The sequence below is a fragment of the Canis lupus genome, chromosome 34, assembly GCF_011100685.1.
Source record: "Canis lupus familiaris isolate Mischka breed German Shepherd chromosome 34, alternate assembly UU_Cfam_GSD_1.0, whole genome shotgun sequence".
Lineage (NCBI taxonomy): Eukaryota > Metazoa > Chordata > Mammalia > Carnivora > Canidae > Canis > Canis lupus.
In genome coordinates this window covers 4195846-4215968 of record NC_049255.1, presented here as the reverse complement: position 1 = coordinate 4215968, position 20123 = coordinate 4195846, and the positions used below count along the sequence as shown (strand labels likewise).

Here is a 20123-nt window from a genome sequence, read left to right as displayed (position 1 = left end):
TCAGGTCATGATCCCGGGGTCCTGGGATCAAGTCCCGCATCGGGCTACCCTCAAGGAGCCTGCTTCTCCCCCTGCCTGTGTCTCTGCCTCTCTCTCTGTGTCTCATGAATGAATAAATCTTTTTAAAATAAATAAATTCTCCTGTGTAACATATTCACAGGTTCCATAGCTGAGGACATGGACCTACTGGTGGGAGGGGGTGGTCTGCCTACCATACCCATGAATGTGGTGATCTGCTACGACGTTGTGAGGTTCAAATGTGAACACAGGGCACACAACAAGCTAGCCCACGGCAGTGAGTCATTGCTCCAAGGCAACTGACCAACCACCAGCATCTCACACAGAGTGGAGCTTTCTTCTTGACTCCTGAAGTCCCCTAAAATGAGTTTTAAAACTGGTTTCACAGTGGAAAACCAACTCAGAAACAAGAACAACAAAAGTCCACTGCTAGTGCTGGAGGTAAAATAAAAGCACAGATTTGGAAGGTAACAGTGTTTAATAGAAGGCAAGAGTTTTAAGAAATTTTTGGCTATACTTTTCAGCATTGAATGGATGCTGGAGGAATGGAGGAATTTACTCGCTACAGTAAATAGTCCTGTATTTGATTGTTTTTTAAAAAGTGAAAGCACCATCTGCCATGCCTCTGCAAAACTACCCTGTGGGTATCCCAGTTATGCAATACAGTGGTTAAAAGGATTTGAGTCATAAAGTTCTGGAGTCACAGGACTCCACCAGTGTGTAACATGAGCTAAGTTTTGGCCAAGGCTTGGGTTCCTTACCTGTAAAATATGACTACGCTCATTGGGTCATTGGGTTATCTGAACACTTAAAATAATGCATCTGAAGTCCTTACTGCTCTAAGTAAGAGAGAGAGAGAGAGAGAGAGAGAGAGAGATGACTGTTAGCTGCTAACCTTAGTCTCAACACTATGGTGGGCGGGGGCTCCATAATCTCTAACAGCTTCGTTGAGATGTCCTTCAATCTCAATGAATTTACAATGTGCCCATTTAAAGCACATAATCCAAAGATTCTCAGTACATTCAGAGATATGCGTAACCACCACCACAGTCGATTTTATTTTTATTTTTTTTTAGCATCCTAACAAATATATATTTTTTAAATTTATTTTTTATTGTTCAATTTACTAACATACAGAATAACCCCCAGTGCCCGTCACCCATTCACTCCCACCCCCCCCGCCCTCCTCCCCTTCCACCACCCCTAGTTCGTTTCCCAGAGTTAGCAGTCTTTATGTTCTGTCTCCCTTTCTGATATTTCTCACACATTTCTTCTCCCTTCCCTTGTATTCCCTTTCACTATTATTTATATTCCCCAAATGAATGACAACATACACTGTTTGTCCTTCTCCGCCTGACTTACTTCACTCAGCATAATACCCTCCAGTTCATCCACGTCGAAGCAAATGGTGGGTATTTGTCGTTTCTAATGGCTGAGTAATATTCCATTGTATACATAGACCACAGCTTCTTTATCCATTCACAGTCGATTTTAGAACGAGGTCTTTACCGGAGAAGAAAGCCCTTAACCTCTAGGTGTCTCCCCTCCCCTTCGCGCTCCTCTACCTTCCGGCTCTGCAGAGCTCCCCTTCTGACTTTCGGGGCGGGCGGCGGAGTCCTACACTATGCGCTCCTGTGACCGGCTTCTCTCACTTGGCATCATGCTTTCAAGATCCACGGGGCAGCACAGGAGCCCCTTGAGCAACACCGGTTTGAGCTGCACAGGTCCACTGGAACGTGATTATTTTGATACAGCACCATAAACATATTTTCCCTAATGATGTTAAGGTATTTTCGGGCTATCGTAAGCATACAGTATGTAACACGGATAACACACAAAATATGCCAACTGGCTTCCCAGCAACAGCAGGTCTTGGTAAAGTTGTGGGGGAGCCAAGCCATACATGCATTTTCCGCCGCACAGGTCTGCCCGCGCCGGCACCCGCAGCCCCCAGGTTGTTCAAGGGCCAACTGTACTGCATCCCTTTTTATGGCCGAAGCCAAGCCTGTCAACTATCAGGTCACCATCAGCGTCCTGGAAAGAAACGCGGCGAACGACCGGGTGACGGGCACGAGGGGGCAGTGTCGGGACGCGCACTGGGCGTTACAGTCCGTGCCGGCAAATCGAACTCCAACAAAAGCCTACAGGTATTAAAGAAAAGAAAAGAAAAAAAAAGAGAGGAGGCGAAAGGGGTTTGGAGGACAGGGTCCTCCGGAGTCGGCATCCGCGCGCCTCCCGGCGCCACCACGTCGCCCGAGGGGCCGGGCTGTCCGCGGGAAGCCGGGCCAGCTTTAACGGACGCCTCAGCCGAACCTGCTCGGGGCCGGCACCGGCCTCCCTGCACCGGGGGCTCCGCAGGGGGGATACTCCCGCCACTTCTGCGGGCACGGAACGACGCACCGGCGGCGGAGTCCCGCCCGCGGAGCCCCGGCCAGGCCGCGCCGGTCCCCCCGGTGTGAGCCGCTGCAGGCTCCGACTTTCAGGGGAGCGGACCGCGGCTCCCGCTCCCTCCCGGGAGGCCCGACCTGCACCGCCGAGCGCCACCCGACGGGGCGCCCGCCGCCCCAGCCGCCCCAGCCGCCCCAGCCGCCCCAGCCGCCCGCCGCGCCCGCCGCCTCACCGCCTCCTCTCGCCATCGCGAGATTTCCTGCGTCTTGCGTCCCGAGGGGGGAGTGCGCGGGAGGAGGGAAGGGCGGAAATCCGGAAGTGGGTTCTACCACCTGCTCGGAGCCGGGGTGGGACGGAGGGAGAAAGTAACGCAGTAAGTAGACGAGTTCCTCGTTGGGACGCACTACCTAGAAGCCGTCAACTGAACAGCTCTGGCCAATGAGTTCCATGTACTCTCGACTTGTAGGTTTGAGGTTCCCGCCCGTGTCTTCGAAGTCCCCCCCCCCACAGCTTCCCGAATGATAGAAGTTTCCTAAGGCCTCTGATTCCAGAAGGTACTGTCCAGCGTCAAACTAGTCTCGAGTGAAAAATAAGTCTCAGGCGGCGCGGACTGCGCCTGCGCGCACTGTTGCGCCCTCCCGCGAGCGGAAGGCGTGTGCTCGGTTCCGGAGCGGTCTCCGCCGGTTGGGGAAAGTAAGCGCCGCGGCGGCACCATGGCGTCGGTCGGGACCCTCGCCTTCGATGAATATGGGCGTCCTTTTCTCATCATCAAGGATCAGGATCGCAAGTCTCGTCTTATGGGGCTCGAGGCCCTCAAGGTAACGGGCCGGCCGCGGGCGGAGGCTCGAGGGAGGCGGCCGGGGTCTGCGCCTGCGCGCGGCTGGGAGCGGCTCCGCCATGTGCTCCCGGGAGGGTCGGGCCCCGCTGCGCCCCGGGGCCCTGCGCTCCGCTCTCCGAGCTCGGGCGAGGCCGGCGTACGAGCCCGCAGCCCCCGCGTGGGGGCCGGGAGGAGCCGCGCGCGCCCTCCTGCGTTGGGGGCGCACTTGGGTGTTTGGGCGGCGCGCCCGCCCCCGAGCGCTTCTGCAGCCCCTGCTCGTCGGCCGACCCCGCCAGAGGGAAGGCGGCCACGCAGGACCGTGACGCGGGGTCCGGCAGGCGGCGTGCGGCTGCAGCCCCGTCGGGTGGGGCCAGCGGTGCGGGGGGGGTCCCTGCCTCGAGTGTGCCGCGGGCAGCCTGCGGGGGCGGGGGCGGGGGCGGCAGAGGCAGGCGCGTCGTCGGGGAGGGAGCGCGCAGCCTGCTTCAAGGCCCGCCGCTGCCCGCAGCTGGAAGTTGTGGAACGCGGCGGTCGGCGTGTTGGCCCCGGGAGGACGTGTAGGGCACAGCTGTGCGAGCAGGCGGGTCTGGGGGGCGCAGTCCCGGTGAGGAGGGCATCTGAACAGAAGAGGCAGGGGGAGGTGTGAGGACGGGCCCTCTCTCGGCTGGTGTCTTAAACGAGCGAAGACCCCGTGCAGCCCCCTCGCTGTTGGCCTTAGGACCCGCCGCCCCGCGTCTCTGAAGCTCCTTTGTCCGCGGGGCCGGTGCGCTTCTCTAGGGCAGTCAGCGGGAGGACCGCGTGGCATCGTGGTGTGTACGGCGGCCTCTGCGCCAGCTGTGCCCTTCCCTGCCACCGTGTGCTCTGCTCCTCTGTCACCCTCGTGCTGAGATGGGTATTCTCTTACGGAGTTGGAAACCTGGCCCTGAGGTTAAGAATCTGCTTCAGGGTTCATAGTTCATGGAGACTGGGGCCGTGATTCCAGCCCGCCTCTGGCGGACTCGGGAGCAGTGGTCTAGAGCCAGAGTTCTCAGCATTGGCATTGTTACTATTTGGGGGCCCAGTCATTGTGCGGGTCGGTGCGCGGCATCCGGGCCTCTACCCACTCCATCCGTGCCAAGAGCAGCCCCGGCCCCATTTGTTAGAACCAAAGACAGCTGTCCACGTTGCCGGCTACCTCCTGAGGGACAAAATCGTCCATGGTTAAGAACTGCTGATCTGTGGTGATTATCCTTTTAAAAGTCCATTATGCAGACAGATCCATCAATGTGTGATTTAATGGTTACCACCATTTTCACGGATCCGGGAAGTTTGTGTCTTTCCTTACCTGCCAGATGGAGTGCTGAGGAGGGCTTCACAGAACCTGTGTGTTTGAACTGCTTTGACAGTTGGTCAGGGTTTTGATGAGTGGAGAGCCTCCTGTGGCCCTTACTACAGGGATGGGAGACCATACTTGGGGAACAAGCATGGCCCATCAGCAGTGGGAAGGAACTAGCTCTCAGATTGTGGAGGGCATTGAAGAAGACGCCTAAGCCTTCAGACTTCAGTGTTGAGGCACTAGGGAGTCCCTGAAGCTTTGCCGACTGGCAGGTAACACGTTTGAGGAAGATGGATGAGGTAGCTGGATGTCAAGTGAATCTAAACAGTAGGAAGTGAGATCAGAGACCCTGGACCTCTGTAGGGCGCCGTGGGTCCAGGTCAGGTTGGCGACAGCAAGACTAGGAGCAAAGGAAACATGTGGAGGGATGAGCCTGATTCTATGTGCAAACAGGAGAGGATGCTTGCAAGAGTCTGTTACTGTACTGATACCCTTCGCACATGACAAGCAAGGATGACTTTCACATACAGGTCCTGTATTGGCTGGGCCGGGTCAGAGAGGGGTACGTCTCTGCAGTGCACTTTAGCCGGATAGTTCAGGTTGCTATATACGCACATCAGACTCATCACATAAAGTTAGCATTGCAGAGTGGTCTCGCAAGGCCTGTCCGCTTGGACTGCCTGTGCTCTCAGCTGTAAAATGGGGGCGGGTTAGAGAACCTGCCTCTTAGAAGTGCTGAGTTAAAGTACCAGGTTCTGGTTCTTTTACGTAAGAATGGTCTAGTAAAGATGTAGTTGTGAAGGTTACCGCACTTCTTTAGTGTGTTGCCTCTTAGATGTAGAAGCTTCTAGAGAAGGCAAAGTATATGATTAAATTTTATAACAATCAGATGCTTTTAATTATTAAAATTGCATGTAAGTTGAACATTTGTTTTTTTGTTTGTTTCATTTTTTAGTCTCATATCATGGCAGCAAAAGCTGTAGCAAATACAATGAGAACATCACTTGGACCAAATGGTAAGAGGCTAACATTGTGTGTTTTGATGAGTGTTAATCAATTATAGACAGTAGATACAACCCTTTTTTTTAAAGTTGGAATGGGGAGCAGGAGGCATACTAGGCCCCCAACACTAACAAACTTGTATGATGTACTCCAGGCTTTCGACATGTTTATAATCGTAAGTGCAGATAGTTTTAGGTCAGGGTTTTTTTCTCCCTCTTCACATCATTTCATGAGCATTTTGCAAATCATAGTTGTCCTTTGTTATGATTAATACTACACTTAGTGATGCTCCTTTTGTTCCCCCATTTCTCTGGCTTTCACCCTTCAGATTGCTTCTGGTGTCTTGCTTTGTAGTCACCAAACTAAAAGAGTGCACGTGGGTACTCTTATGTATGAGTTCTGTAAATAAGAAGTAGCTCGAGGTCTTTTTTTTTTTTTAAGTTCTTGGTACAGATTTTATTTTTGTTCTTTTGCTTAATGCCATGGTAAACATTGCCATCTTTTTAGGACTTGATAAAATGATGGTGGACAAGGATGGCGATGTGACAGTAACGAATGACGGTGCCACCATTCTAAGCATGATGGACGTCGATCACCAGATTGCCAAGCTGATGGTTGAACTGTCCAAATCACAGGATGATGAAATTGGAGATGGGACCACAGGGGTGGTTGGTAAGAAAGCAAAATAGGCTGATACCTTGTTTCAGAGGTGTTAGTTAAAAATCACACACACACCAAGAATGTTGACTCTGAATCTGGTCATAGGGATCCCTGGGTGGCTCAGCGGTTTAGTGTCTGCCTTCGGCCCAGGGCATATTCCTGGAGACCCGGGATCAAGTCCCACATTAGGCCCCCTGCGTGGAGCCTGCTTCTCCCTCTGCCTGTGTCTCTGCCTCTCTCTCTGTGTCTCTCTCTCTCCACCACCCCCCCCCCCACCTCGTCTCTCATGAATAAATAAAATCTTTAAAAAAAAAAAATCCAGTCATGAGGAGACCAGTCATGCAAATCCAAGCTGAATGCTCAATACAAAGCCCAAAAGTCCTTCTGGAAGAACAAGAAGGATTTGAGGGAGAGTTCAACAACTATTCTAAATCAATCAAACGACTAAATCTAAATCAAGGAAGCGAAAGAAAAATGGCACCCAGCTATAATGCATGACACTTGATTTAATGTGGGTGTTTTTTGTTTTTTTAACTGTAAGGGATGTTTGGGATACATGGGAGGATATTTGGATTATCCATATCAGAGTAGTGCCCTGTTAAGTTTCCTGAGCATGACAGTTATATTATAATGCTGTAGGAGAATGCTGTTGTATTTAGGAGCCATATGCCAAGGTACTTAGGGGTGATGTATTAGGATTTCTACAACTGACTCTCATGTAGTTGAATAGAATACATGTGCGCATTTGTAGAGAAAACCAATGTGGCAAAATGGTGTTAGTAAATAAATAAACTCTTCATTTTACCATTGCATTTTTTCTGAAGGTCAGAAATATTTAAGTTGAAGGTAGAAGGCTTTAATGTTATTATCTTTTCTGCAGATGAGATTTGAATTCCTTTTTATTCAACAATTACTGGGTACCAAGCACTGTTGTGGGTGTGCTTGGAGTATAGCAGTATTAAAGCAAATAGTAGTGTTCCTCTTTATGGGTCTAAAACTTCAGAGGAAGGAAGATGGTGAGGAAGATAAATCATAAATACATTCTTGAATCCTTTTACCACCAACATAAATTTGAATAGAAATCCCTGGCCTGGGAGGAGTACTTGACTGGCTCACTTCATAGAGCGTGTGACTCTTGACCTTGAGGTTGTAAATTCGAGGCCCATGTTGGATGTAGATTCCTTAACAAAAAAAGAAAACTCTTGACCTGGGAGACACATGAAGTTTTTGCCCTTAGAAAAATGTTTTTACATTTTATTCGGTTACATTCTGTCTATCACTGAGAGCTAAACACCCATTTATAAGGGGTGAGGTATTTGATCTTTGCTAAAAGCAGAACTAGAGGCTCTCTTTTAAGAAATCACTCAGCCTCCAAGATACCTTTACCTTTGTTCCAGAACCTTCATCTTTCTAGGGTAGCCTCTAATTTGTATTGATCACATAAGCTTTAGCATTCTCCTGATATCTGCTCCTGCACTCTCCTGTCTGCAGTTCTGGCTGGTGCCCTGCTGGAGGAAGCCGAGCAGCTGCTAGACCGAGGCATTCACCCGATCAGGATCGCCGACGGCTACGAACAGGCCGCCCGCATCGCTATTGAGCACCTGGACAAGATCAGCGATAGTGTCCTTGTTGACATAAAGGACACTGAGCCCCTGATTCAGACTGCAAAGACCACACTGGGCTCCAAAGTGTACGTGGACAGTAGAGTGCCACTGTTAGCACTTGTAGAGGAAGCAGAACATGTGTGCCTGTTACTAACGGCATCCTTTCAGAGGGCCGCTGGGAGCCTCCTACTGGCTCCGTGCACTGCTTTTTGGTTTGCTTTGTTTTTAATACAGGTCTAGCTACGTGTGTCTGTTTTAGTTGGAAACTGAAGTTCTAGGTTTGGGTATTATATCCTCACCACAGTATATGTAAGGGATACAGTTCTTTCATTTAACAGGTTAGGTGGTGTTAGAAATCAAGCAGAAAATGGTCCTACTTGAGGAATGTTAACTTTCAACACACTTCTTACCATTTCTTTGCTGGGAAGCCATTTGGGGTTAGGGGTTCCACTTTCCACTTACTGAACAAGCAAGTTACTGGTCCAGAATTTTAATTTAGTAAGAAGGGACAGTCCTCAAATTGACTTACATTGGGTGTTTTCAGCATCTGCATAATGCCTGCTATTTATCAGGCCTGCTGCCTGTCTTGAGAGCACAAAGACACAGTTCCTGTCCCCTGGAGACTCAAAGCAGCCTCTGCCAAGAGACACACTTATTTGAACAATAATAGAGATTTACTGGTTCTTGCTGTGATGTAGCATAAAAATCAAGCCTGAGGTGCTTTATTACACTGATTATTTTGAATCAAGATCAGCGTAAGAAATGTCTTAATTTTTAATTTGTATGTGTGGTAGTTTTAGCAAAAAGAAAGACATAGTCTTGACTCAGATGTCAGGAGGAATGCAACAAAAATTGTTGCTCCCTTTCCCCCAAGGAGAGACCTCTACTGCAGTGCTGTGCTCGAGTGTGCTGGGTGCCTCCTGTTGTACAGGTGCTGAGATTAGCTGTCTAGAGGAATGGCCTCTCACAAGTAGAGTGCTGTTCTGGAAGGAAAGTGTTACCCTTAGGTGAAATGACAACAACAAATCTCATGTTGTTAGAGCTTTATAAATTGACCTTGCTTTCTTTGCAGGTCTTTATAAAATCCAAGGACGCATAGGTCTTTACTACAAAAAATGTTTGGAACAACTAATATATGGCCAAATATATTCAGCATAAAACAAAATACCATAAATCCCTTAGTTAGGATTTAATAACACTTTTAGAGTGTCGTGGTTATCTTTTCTCTAAACTGACTTGGGATTTCAGGCATTGTGTTTGAAGTACTAAATTTCCCTGCAGTTTTTCCAGAACCAAAGTAATTTTATTGAGCAATCTGTTCAAATGTTTCTAAGGTTTCAAAAAAAGATAATGCCACCGCTCCCTCCTCCCCAATCTGTAACTGATGTTGATGGAAGTTCTTGAAAAGGTGCAGCCCTGTCAAGGCTTCTTGCTTCTAAGTGCTGCACCTCATTTAAACAAGATGTGATTTTTTTTTTTCTCCATCCCCAGTACAGTTCTCTTTGGGGTCCATGGATCCCAGATTGAGAAGTCCTGCCCCTTGCTGAAAGTGCAAGTTCTGGTGGCATAGCTCTCTGCACACTGAGCATCCTTAGCTTTATGAAGTATATGAGTTACCACGTCCTATTACATGCCCTGCTTTGGTTACAGCAGTCGTCAAGGAATGTGAAAGGTTTGTTCTGTTTTCACCAGGGTTAACAGCTGTCACCGGCAGATGGCTGAGATCGCCGTGAATGCAGTCCTCACCGTAGCCGACATGCAGCGTAGAGACGTTGACTTTGAGCTAATCAAAGTGGAAGGCAAAGTGGGCGGGAGGCTGGAAGACACTAAACTCATTAAGGGTGTGATCGTGGACAAGGATTTCAGTCATCCACAGATGCCAAAAGTAAGTCTGTGCCTTTCAACCTCAAACTTTTTTCATTCTTAAATTCACCAACTTACTAAGGGTTTTCTTTCTCCTCACAGCAAGTAGAAAATGCTAAGATTGCAATCCTCACGTGTCCATTTGAACCACCAAAACCAAAGACCAAGCATAAGCTGGATGTGACCTCAGTAGAAGATTATAAAGCTCTTCAGAAATACGAAAAAGAGAAGTTTGAAGAAATGATTCAACAAGTAAGTCTTACTGTAGCTCTTAGTAAAATTTAGGCTCTCAAGGGATACAGTTAGCTGTAGATCTGTGGATGATAATAACACATGGTGCTACCTAAATTGTCTCAGTACTTCGTTATGTGACTACAGAAAACGTGTTAACAGTATGAGCTGCCTTATTTCACTTTTGAGTTATAAAAGTAATAAATGTTGACAGAAGAAAACAAAGGGCACAGAAAGGCTTAAGGAGGAAAGAAATCTGATTTTGTCTTAAAATGGTAAGTGCGTACAGTGCCTAAAAGAGTGGACTGGTTACTTTATGCTGTGCTTTTGATTTTACAACACTTGTTTTCCTTGGACCCCTCTAAGCTAGTATGCCCAGGGTTTGCCCAGGGTTTGGACCTGACTTCCAACATAGCTTTAGCACTAGCATGTGTTCCAGACATCTAAATACAACCTGTAGGGAAAAGAGTTACTGAGTAATAAGAATTTATTTTTTCTGAATAACAAGAATTAAACTAGAATGCAATTATAGTAATTCTAACTCATTGTTCTTACAAGTCAAAGTATTATAAACACCTGTCTCTTCTCTGGCTGTTAATATTTTGCGCATGCATACCCTGACAGTGGCTCCTCTTTGGAACTCTGCCCTTGGGAATTTACAGCATCAGCACTCCATGAACATGGTATCGATTAAAACATAACTTACCTTAAAACATAACAGATTAGAAACTTATCTTGATGTCTGTCTTCACAGGAGTAGTTGTATTCATTTATTCCTACACGATCTGTAGGCACTGTCATAAGTACTTGAGACACAGCAAGGAATAAAGCAGAGCTCTTGATCTTGAGGCACAGAATAAGGAGAAAGTGGGTGGGGCTCTATTCAGGACAGTGGTTGAAGAAAGCCTCTTTAGTAAAGTCTTTTTAAAAAGGAAAAGAAGGCCTCTCTAAGGCAGTGACATGTGGCCAGAGACTTAAGTGAGAGAGCTGTGTATCTGTGAAGAGCATTCCAGGCTGAGGTAAGGTGGCCATGGGCAGTATATGCAAAGGTCCTGAAGCAACACATGGTTGGCATATGCAGGGAATAGCAAGAATGAGAGCGTGGAGTGTGCTGGCAGGAGTTTGTAAATACAAACCCATTATCTGGGCTACAAGGCTGCCGTGGAAATGCCAGCCGAGGTGCTCTGGGCCAGAAGATGGCAGGAACTAACAGGCCAAAGGAGTTGGATGGATCGTGTTGGTGGATGTACCGGGTCCTGGGAACAATAGGACTAGATGCTAACATTCTAAATGAGAATGGCCCAAAGAGGAATGTTGACAGTAGCTGTGAGGACCGAGAAGGACCCCTCCTATTTTGAGCACATGGGAGGGAAAAACTAACCATTTGAGGAGAGAGAACTGAGGCAAGTTGGTTTCAGGGGACAGGCTGTTCACAGCAGGAATGTGCCAGAAGCAGTGCCAGATTGAGTGGGCTGCTCACAGACAGAGTTCAGAGAGCCAGTATGGAAGACTGAAGAGGCCTGGGTGCAGACAGTGGAGTAATGGACAGTGGGGTGTGACCCGGCTACCACAGGCGACCGCCGAGGGCGAGATGCACAGACAGTTTGGGTCATGGTTGCCTTCCCGGGACAGGTGGCTGAGCCATTTGCAGGGGTGAGCGTCGGGATCGGCTCTGGGGGCCTCTCCTGTTAATCCACAGAGGATAGCTCACTCGGGAGAGTGGAGAGTAAACCACGTTGAGAGACGTGTATCAAAGATGCTGCTTCTGTTAAACACATGAATGAAATTGTCTCAAGGGTATTTGTGGTGAGACCCCGCTGTCACCCTGGGACCCGGTGTGTGCTAAGCCTTGTTGACAAGTCTTTGTTTTTATTTCACTGTAACCACAGGGTTCAGTGTGAATTACTGACTCTTACAACTTAGTTTACAAACTGAGGTGTTCTAGGGGCGCCTGGGGGGCTCAGTTGAGTATCCATCTTGATTTGGGTTCAGGTCTTGATGTCGGGGTCGTGTTGGGCTCTGAGTCCACTTGAGGTCTCTCTCCTCCCCTCCTGTGCTTGTGCCTGCATGCTCTTTCTGTCTCTCAAATAATTCTTTAAAAAAAATTTTCAGGTGATTCCCATTGGTACCTGTTCATTATTTGGAATTTGGGCCTGACAGAAAGTAGACCCTTGGGTGTTTCTTCTTTTCTGTTTTAACGCGCCCCCTTAAACACCCCACTGTGCATCCCATCTTCCGAGCACAGGGGACACTTTTATTAACATGATTGGCCTTTTTTTCCCCAGATTAAAGAAACGGGGGCTAACCTAGCTATTTGCCAATGGGGCTTCGACGATGAAGCAAATCATTTACTTCTTCAGAATAACCTGCCTGCAGTTCGCTGGGTAGGAGGACCTGAAATAGAGGTAGGAAGCTCCGTGTGAAGAGTGCTCTGAATGCAGGCGCTGAGCCTACTGATGCCTGTGCATATGGGGGGGCGGGAGGGCTGCTGTGATAGCACTCACCTTCAGTAACCTCGTTGTGCCCAGGCTCCATAGACTAGAGGAAGAGGAGTGGGGAGACAGAAAAGTGCTGAAATCTTTATTTGTAAAAATTTATTTTTTTCTAACAAAAGTGCAGTGTATTTCGGGTGTTCCAGGGTACTTAGAAGTGCTTTCCATATGTCATCCCACTTGGCTCTCTGAGGCAGGAAGACCTGTCTTGCCTACTTCTGTGTCAGCCACATGCTGGCAAGGTGTGGTCATGTCCAGACTTACACGGCCCCTGGTCCTCACTGCCACCAAGGTTTGGTGAGAGGCCGCTGCACACGGCTCAGTCCAGTCGGTAGAGGAAGTTAAGAGCCATGGGGAGTGTTGCAGGGTAATGGGGCCAGACCCGACACCACCTCTCCAGAAGCATGCTGATTGGACGTGGCTTTGGGGTTGACCTTGCCATTTGGGGCTGGTGTGGGTTAGCACTTGCATGCAGCAGGTGGTCCTAGGTGGAGCTTAGCTCATCTGCGGTCTAAAGTAGAAAGATTGGGGTTCACCAGTGTCCTCTTCCCTTTTCCACCTGACCCACCCCACCTAGCTGATCGCCATCGCGACGGGAGGACGGATCGTCCCACGGTTCTCAGAACTCACTTCTGAGAAGCTGGGCTTTGCTGGGCTCGTAAAAGAGATCTCCTTTGGGACAACTAAGGACAAAATGCTGGTCATTGAGCAATGTAAGAACTCCAGGGCTGTGACCGTTTTCATCAGAGGAGGAAATAAGATGGTGAGAATCTGCTTCTTTGTCCGGTATTTGTTCTGCTCTTGGTATCTGATTTGCTTTGTCCATAACATATTTAACTGAGATATACTTGATGGGTGTGTTTGGGGGTTTTGGGGTTTGTTGGTTTTTGTTTTTGTTTTTGTTTTTTCCAAACTGTATTGTAAAATAACCAAAGACCACAACCTAATATTAATTCTGCAAGGCACCCTGGCCTCTGAGTCGCTTTGGTGAAAGTTAGGGCCTAAGGACATAACCGCTGGTAACGTCTCCCTTGTTGGAGAATGGATACTTAGTGCATCCTGCTCTGTTACACTCGTGAGGTTCTTGGTCAGCTTCGGGTTTGTTGGCCCCTTCCCTTGGTTGTGTGTCACACCCAGAATGAGTCCCTGGCTGCCTCTGCCTGGTTTTAACTACATTACAGAGAAAAGGGGGGTGGTAAAGATAGAAACCACCTGGTAATGAATGTTCTGGCCTGTTATCTCCATTTGTTCTTAACCAGCACAGTTTTAATTGGGGCGGGGGGTGGGGGGGGTAGGAGTCTTTGACTCTAAAACAGATTGTGATAACAGTAATTTAGGCAAAGCTGTCTTCCCTTAGATCATCGAGGAAGCAAAGCGATCCCTTCACGATGCCCTGTGCGTCATCCGGAACCTCATCCGTGATAACCGTGTGGTGTATGGCGGAGGCGCTGCTGAGATAGCCTGTGCCTTGGCAGTTAGCCAAGAGGCAGACAAGGTAAGGCCTGTGGGGGCTCATGACAGACTAAGGCATTTCTGGACTGGGGTGGGTGAGGCAGTGGTGCTGAGAGCAAAGGCGGGGGAACCTGGACTCACGTAAACAAGGCACCATAGCTGTGGGTGACCAGCGCCTGGTCTGTGGGTCTCACCCACATACTCAGGTACAAGTTACCAAATACTGGCATTCTCGGCCATTCCAGCCTTGACAGTAACTCTGCGGTGTTGTTATGTTGTTTGAAGTTTAAAGTTAATTGAATATGATAACAAAATAGCTGATTTGAGACTTCTCTCACATGTATACCTTTTCCTCACTGTGTGGTGACATTTAAATATTCTGATTAAAAATTAACCTATTCTTAGAATTCTTCATGAGTTAGGTTTTCAAAGGATGTGATTTAACTACATTTCCAAGTTTGCTGGCTAATTGTTTTTTGCACAGCACACTAACCATAACCCTATACCCTTCTAGTGCCCAACCTTGGAGCAGTATGCCATGCGTGCTTTTGCTGATGCCCTGGAGGTCATCCCCATGGCCCTTTCCGAAAACAGTGGCATGAATCCCATCCAGACTATGACCGAGGTCCGAGCCAGACAAGTGAAGGAGATGAACCCTGCTCTTGGGATTGACTGTTTGCACAAGGGTACAAATGGTGAGGCGCTGTCACAACTTGGAGGGCTCTGTTTGGTTCATATTGAGTGATTTCGTACTGGCTATACTGTGTGTAGTGCGTTGTGGGAGCATCTTCTGTCTTTTTAAATACTTATGCACTTAAGATATTCAGATCCTGAATGTTAGAATGTTTTATTACCTTAGGAGTTGGCTAGTCTGCTAGTCCTGGCAACATAGCCCCATTTTAATGACTAAACTACAATGTGCTGTTTCATACCAAAGATGGCTTCCATTTTAATCTTTGGTTTTTAGAAAATCATTCCTATCTTTTTTTACACAGATGTCTGTCAGGTAGGTTCTGGGCATCATGGGAAGCAGCTCTGAAATGGACTTCTCCCACTCAGCTGCTTCTGGGGTCATGTCCCCAAATCATGGAGTGTTCTCCTCTGTGCTGTGCTGCAGCCGCTCACGTAGTTTAAAGGCTGGCCTAGCTGGGGCTTGTTGGACGGTGGTGTCGGTGATAGCTGTACTCGGGTGTGCCCAGAGTTTGACACTTCTCCCCGACCACGGGATCAGGATTTGTGCTTTCGCTTAGAATGGCAGCTGTGCTCTGGGCTTTAGTTCATGGCCAGGGATTTTAATAACAGCAGTAACTCTTCATCAGACAAATGTTTAATTTTTTTTTTTTTTTTTTTTACTTGAATGCCTGGTTCTACTGAACTTTATAATTTTTAGGCCTTTGGAATTATTTGAATTTCAGGTATAGTCCGGTTTTTTCACTTATTTTGGCCTTACTAAATGATGTTATTAGTGACTACTTTTTGTGGGTGAGAGGTCTCTGGAGGCCTTTAGCTAGTCGCCCAGCACTTGAGCTTGTCATTGAAGAGAGGTCCCTGCCTCCCACAGCTTTCTGGCCCCTGGGTTCAGTCCTGTTCCTCTGAAATTGTAGCTGGGACTGAGGGATTCTTGTAGATTGGTTTTTTTAAGTTTTGGCATGATTGTATAAATGAGAGCAAAATTATGAATAATAAATACATTTAGGATAATCTGTGTTTTCCAGATATGAAGCAGCAACATGTCATAGAAACTCTGATTGGCAAAAAGCAGCAGATCTCTCTTGCAACACAAATGGTTAGAATGATTCTGAAGATTGATGACATCCGGAAGCCTGGGGAATCTGAAGAATAAGGAAAACTGGAGAATAAGATGTAGTAGTAAGACCCACTGCTGTGACTGAATAAAGGGATGTCCTGTGACGCATCTGCAGTTATTTATTACTGTCCTTTTTCAGACACTGTAGATGTGACAGTAAATAAAAATAGCTGTTTGGTAACCATGGTTTTACTTGTTCAGAGATGTTCAGTGGTGGGGGTGCTACCTCAGAAGCTTTTGTATTCATTCCATTAAAGTCATCCCTTTAAACAACTGTTATCTCCTGTTCAAGAAACACCCGACTGTACTGATCAAATGCCTTAAGGGGTTTGAGCGGATCTTTTTTTTTTAATATGTGGGTACTTTCAACAGCTTAAACATTTGAGTTCTCAAGATTTATTGGATGACTATGGGCTTGATCCTATAACATACTCAAATGCTGCACCTCTGAATAGATGGTTGCTTTGATCGTAGAGACACGTCTGAGAAGAGTGTGGGAAGCCACACGAGGTTGCAGGGTGTCCTCAGTGCTCCTAGGGTACAGCCGCATGGGGAGCGTGGATCAGGAGGGCTGAGGCCAGCGTGCATCCCGGCTTCACAGATTCCCCCAGGCCCTCCCCAGACAGCCATCATGCCCAGAGGCCAGGTGGGCTCAGGGCCCAGCTGGGGCCTCCTTCAACGAGAAAACAAGTGGAGGTTGGAATGGGTTGAGTGGAAGGAAAGGTTTCATCACTGCGTGGGTAGACCTGTTTTCCTTCCTCAGGTGATGGGCTAACGTGACGCAGCCCTTGAGCAGGCCTTGTTCTGGGCGTGAGCTGGACCCTAATGCTGCTCTCACCACCCTGGGAGGACGTTCTCTCATAGCTTCCAGGAGACCTGTCGTCTGCTCCCACCTCCTGGCCACTGAGCAGCAGAGTTGGGTCAAACCCAGGTGGTCTGGCTCCCGGGTCTGCTCATTCTCAACACTGTTGTGCCCTATGCATGGTTCTCTAGATTCATTTTTCTGGAGAATCGTGATAGAGTTTGAGTGCCTTCAGGGGAGAGAATTTGCTGACAGGACTAGCCCAATGATTATAATTAGGTGAATTGTTGCTGTCCACGTCAACCTCTGACCATTCAGAGTTTGCTTCTGTGAACCTGGATGGTAATGAGTCCTGCCAGGGTCCTCATTGCTTCTCTGTGACCGCACTGGTGGTTTGGTGAAGTGTGAGGCTCCTGCGGCTTAGCTATTCTGTAGAATGTTGTGGAATAGCCAGTCCAGTTTTGAAAGCTTAAAACTTCCTGAATGCTGGGCTGCCTGGGTGGCTCAGTCAGTAAACATGTGCCTTTGGCTCAGGTCAGGATCCAAGGGTCTTGAGTTCGAGTCCTTTGCCAGGTGCCCTGCTCAGCGGGGACTCTGCTTCTGCCTCTGCCCCTCCCCACCTGCGTGTTCACACGCTCTATCAGGAACAGATGAAAAAACAAACCTGCACATAGAACCTGGTCTGTTTCATTTTCAAATGTATCCTGCACTATTATCACCTGTACTGCTAGGCTTGGCACAGCGTCCAGGTGCGTCGGTTCTAGATCTGGGGTCCAGTCCTACAGACCCTGCTTACAAGGGCTTACTCCAGCCTGCAGACAGCACAGCGGCTTGCTGTGGACCGGTCCTGCCTGAAGGGGTTCAGGACTGCATGAGAAAAGCCACGAAACCACCCGTCTCCCAACATGGGCCTCGCGTGTTCCCAGCGGCATTGGGGGTTGAGAGAAACCACGTGGCCCATGAACAGGAAAACTAGAGATGTTTCACAGACTTCTGATTTTGCTTCAGGTAAGGACCTCTCCAAGGCAGCGTGAGCTTTTTACTCTGGTTACAATTCTCTTGTCAAGTTCTATATACATAGTACCAAGAACCTTTATTTCAGCACTGTAATGGACATTAGGACACTGGGTAAAAGAAACCAGTCTTCTGTCAGATGGAGAAGCTCTGGAGTCTCAGTAGCCCAGATTGGGACCCATGACACCAGGAGTGCGGGGGTGGGACACGTGTGTTTTGCCTTCAGCTGTTAACTTTCCACCTGACACCAGCGTTTCTCCTGATGGCCACACAGTCCCAGAGAGCTTCCTCACAAAGTGCAGGATCAGTCCCTGTGCTTCGACCGACCAACATCTGTGTGGCAAGGGCTGAAGGCACGTGTCCCCGAGGCCAGACTCACGTAGGACAGCGGACAGCACTTGCCTGCTAGTTCTCAACTCCTATGCTTGCTGGGTTTATTCCATGTTCCGAAACAGCCTGGCCTTTAGTTATATGCAACCACTGCAGCTGCCTCTGGAGGGGCCGAGAAGCTAGTGTGCTGTGTGCTATGGGTTCTGTATCCTCCGTCCTTCTCTGTTCCCGGTGACCCAGCTCCACTAAAGGACCGGGAGTTGGGCCAGGGCAGGGTGCGGCGTGGTAGTAACGAGCTCACCGTAGGCATGGAGAGGTGCTGCTCCACCCTAGGTGCTGCTTGGAGGCGGCCTGCGTGTAGCGGACACACCTAAAGCACCACAAGAGAGTGAAGCGGGGGCCGCCACATGGAGCGTCTCCAAGGTCCACCAGCGCAGGAGGAGGTGACCACAGAGTGAAGGTGTGTGAAGCACTTGATGCTAAGCGCTGTTGTACGTGTTTTACACAGATCCTGGCAGCAGTTTCACCTGCGGCCCCAGACTCCTCAGGTCCTGAACCGCCTCAGGTGGCCATGAGGTCCCCAGCACTTTTATACGAACAAAGAGCTTATTTGCCTTTCCCAGCGTTGCCCGCGCTCATTCAGCAGCACCCAAGGAGCAGCAGCCGCTTTGCCAGAAGGAGGGCCTCGCGAAGCAGCGCACACACAGAATCCTGGCTCCCGGCCTGGGGCAACAGCTTTCTGACGTTCTGTGACAGAGTGGAAAGCACATCCGTGTGGTCGTGTCAGCCGAACTAACCCTTCCCACAAACACCGTTGGTCCTTGAGAGGATGACCTTTGACCTGGTTACACTTGGATAGATGACATCTTCCCAAGAATGATGCAGTGAGCCACAGACGTGGATAACTATCTTAGTTCTAGCTCCTTGAACAAAATTACCACAGATGGTGGCTTGAACATTGCCTTCTCACAGTTCTGGGGGCCTGGGAGTCCCACATTAAGGGGGGAGTCTTGGGGAAGAGTTCCCGCCCTCGTGAAAATAGGGACAGGAAGAGAGCCCGTGCCCTCCCCCTGCCCTGGCTGGTGCTGTGAGGCCGAGCCCAGAGCCCCGCTGGCAGGAGAGGGCGCAGAAGGGCAGGGCCCTGAACCACTCTTGGAGCTAATTAAGGAGTGTTGTCGGGGAGACGTCCCCGTTAGTCTCAGCCACTGTTCACTGGGGTATCTGCAGCCCAAACACCAGACTTCTGGTGGACTCGAACCAGACTTCTCCCTACAGCCCCGCCTCTCCATCCCGGATAACCCCTGAGCAGGCCTCAGATGGCTCGCTGTGCCCTCCCCCTTCCCCTCCTTCCTCTCCGGCTCCCTACCCCAGTGAGGCCCACATCACTGCTCCCTGTTTCCAGGGGGGCCTGTCTCATCACCCATCTGTCCTCACAGGAAAGAATGAAGACTGTAAGTCCCATGGACACCCCGCAAACCCAGCCACGGAAGAATGGGTGGGTGTGGATCCCTGAAGCTGCAGGGACCCTTCTGGTCCCTGTCTTCAGGGTAGACATGCCATGGGTCTCCCTCCCGGAGCCCCAGGACTGATTGGAAATAGTTCCAGATGGGCCGTGGCACCCACCCTGGGGTAGGAAGCCCCCCCCAACCTCCTCACGGTCCCACCGACGGAGGGGGGGGACACACGGGGCCCAGGCCTGGGCAGCTGGGGAAGCAAGCTGGCCTTTCCAGATCTGCAGACCTGGGGCCAGTGCGAGTGACCGCTGCCAGCCTCGGCTTGCCGTTTGCAGTGAGGATCCTCGGGGCTCGCCTGACCAAGACCACCTGCAGGCCTGTCACAGGGTAGTGAGCAGGGCGCGGCTGGAAGGAAGAGCCTTTCCTGCGCAGGCCGGCCCTGCCCCATACGGCTCCCACGGGCCTCGTGTGGCCGCTGAGCACGGCTGTGGCTAGGGCTACTGAGGAGCCGAACTGTTCATGGGATTTAATATGAATTAATTAAAATCTAAAAACTGGGGGCGCCTGGGTGGCTCAGTGGCTGAGTGCCTTTGGCTCAGGTCATGATCCCGGGGTCCTGGGATCGAGTCCCAGGGGCTCCCCACAGGGAGCCTGCTTCTCCCTCTGCCTGTGTCTCTGCCTCTCTCTGTGTCTCTCATGAATAAATAAATAATAAAATTCTAATACAAAATTAAATGAAAAAATAAAATCTAAAAGCTGAACCCCGACCCTGTGCACCGCCATCCTTCTGAGTGAATGCATGAGTGATTTCCGATGCAGGCCCCGGCCCTGAGCCCCGCGAATGCCCATGTTTGGGAAAATCACCTCCTAGGAAACA

At 49.5% G+C, this 20123-nt stretch overlaps 2 protein-coding genes across 6 annotated transcripts in view; one reads left to right on the top strand and one right to left on the bottom strand.

Annotated features, from left to right (window-relative positions):
• ATPSCKMT (ATP synthase c subunit lysine N-methyltransferase) overlaps nt 1-2827 on the bottom strand; it is a 198507-nt gene extending 195680 nt beyond the window's left edge. For 2 of the 5 annotated variants that reach the window (XR_005383666.1, XR_005383667.1), the window contains exon 1: nt 2639-2826. Coding sequence is in view for 2 of the 5 variants with exons in the window: in XM_038583332.1 (XP_038439260.1) it covers nt 2639-2654 (16 nt within the window). In the remaining 3 variants the exon portion in view is untranslated. Of the gene's footprint in view, nt 1-2638 lie in introns of all 5 variants that reach the window. The other 3 variants (XR_005383665.1, XM_038583332.1, XM_038583331.1) reach the window with 3 other exon arrangements.
• Nucleotides 2635-15834, top strand: CCT5 (chaperonin containing TCP1 subunit 5). Its single transcript, XM_038583330.1, has 12 exons — nt 2635-2779; nt 2873-3224; nt 5491-5551; nt 6045-6209; nt 7689-7887; nt 9494-9686; nt 9767-9916; nt 12181-12300; nt 12965-13150; nt 13745-13882; nt 14354-14534; nt 15555-15834. The coding sequence occupies exons 2-12, from the start codon at nt 3120-3122 to the stop codon at nt 15680-15682; spliced, it is 1626 nt and encodes a 541-aa protein (XP_038439258.1). The 5' UTR covers nt 2635-2779; nt 2873-3119; the 3' UTR covers nt 15683-15834.
• Nucleotides 15835-20123: the final 4289 nt, after the last annotated feature.

What these genes read in the sequence shown, in the direction of transcription:
- CCT5 (XM_038583330.1), top strand. Translation starts at nt 3,120, where the DNA reads ATGGCGTCGGTCGGGACCCTCGCCTTCGATGAATATGGGCGTCCTTTT. An exon ending in ACCACACTGGGCTCCAAAGT is followed by an intron (nt 7,888 to 9,493) that starts GTACGTGGACAG and finishes TGTTTTCACCAG; the next exon opens with GGTTAACAGCTGTCACCGGC. An exon ending in TTTGCACAAGGGTACAAATG is followed by an intron (nt 14,535 to 15,554) that starts GTGAGGCGCTGT and finishes TGTGTTTTCCAG; the next exon opens with ATATGAAGCAGCAACATGTC.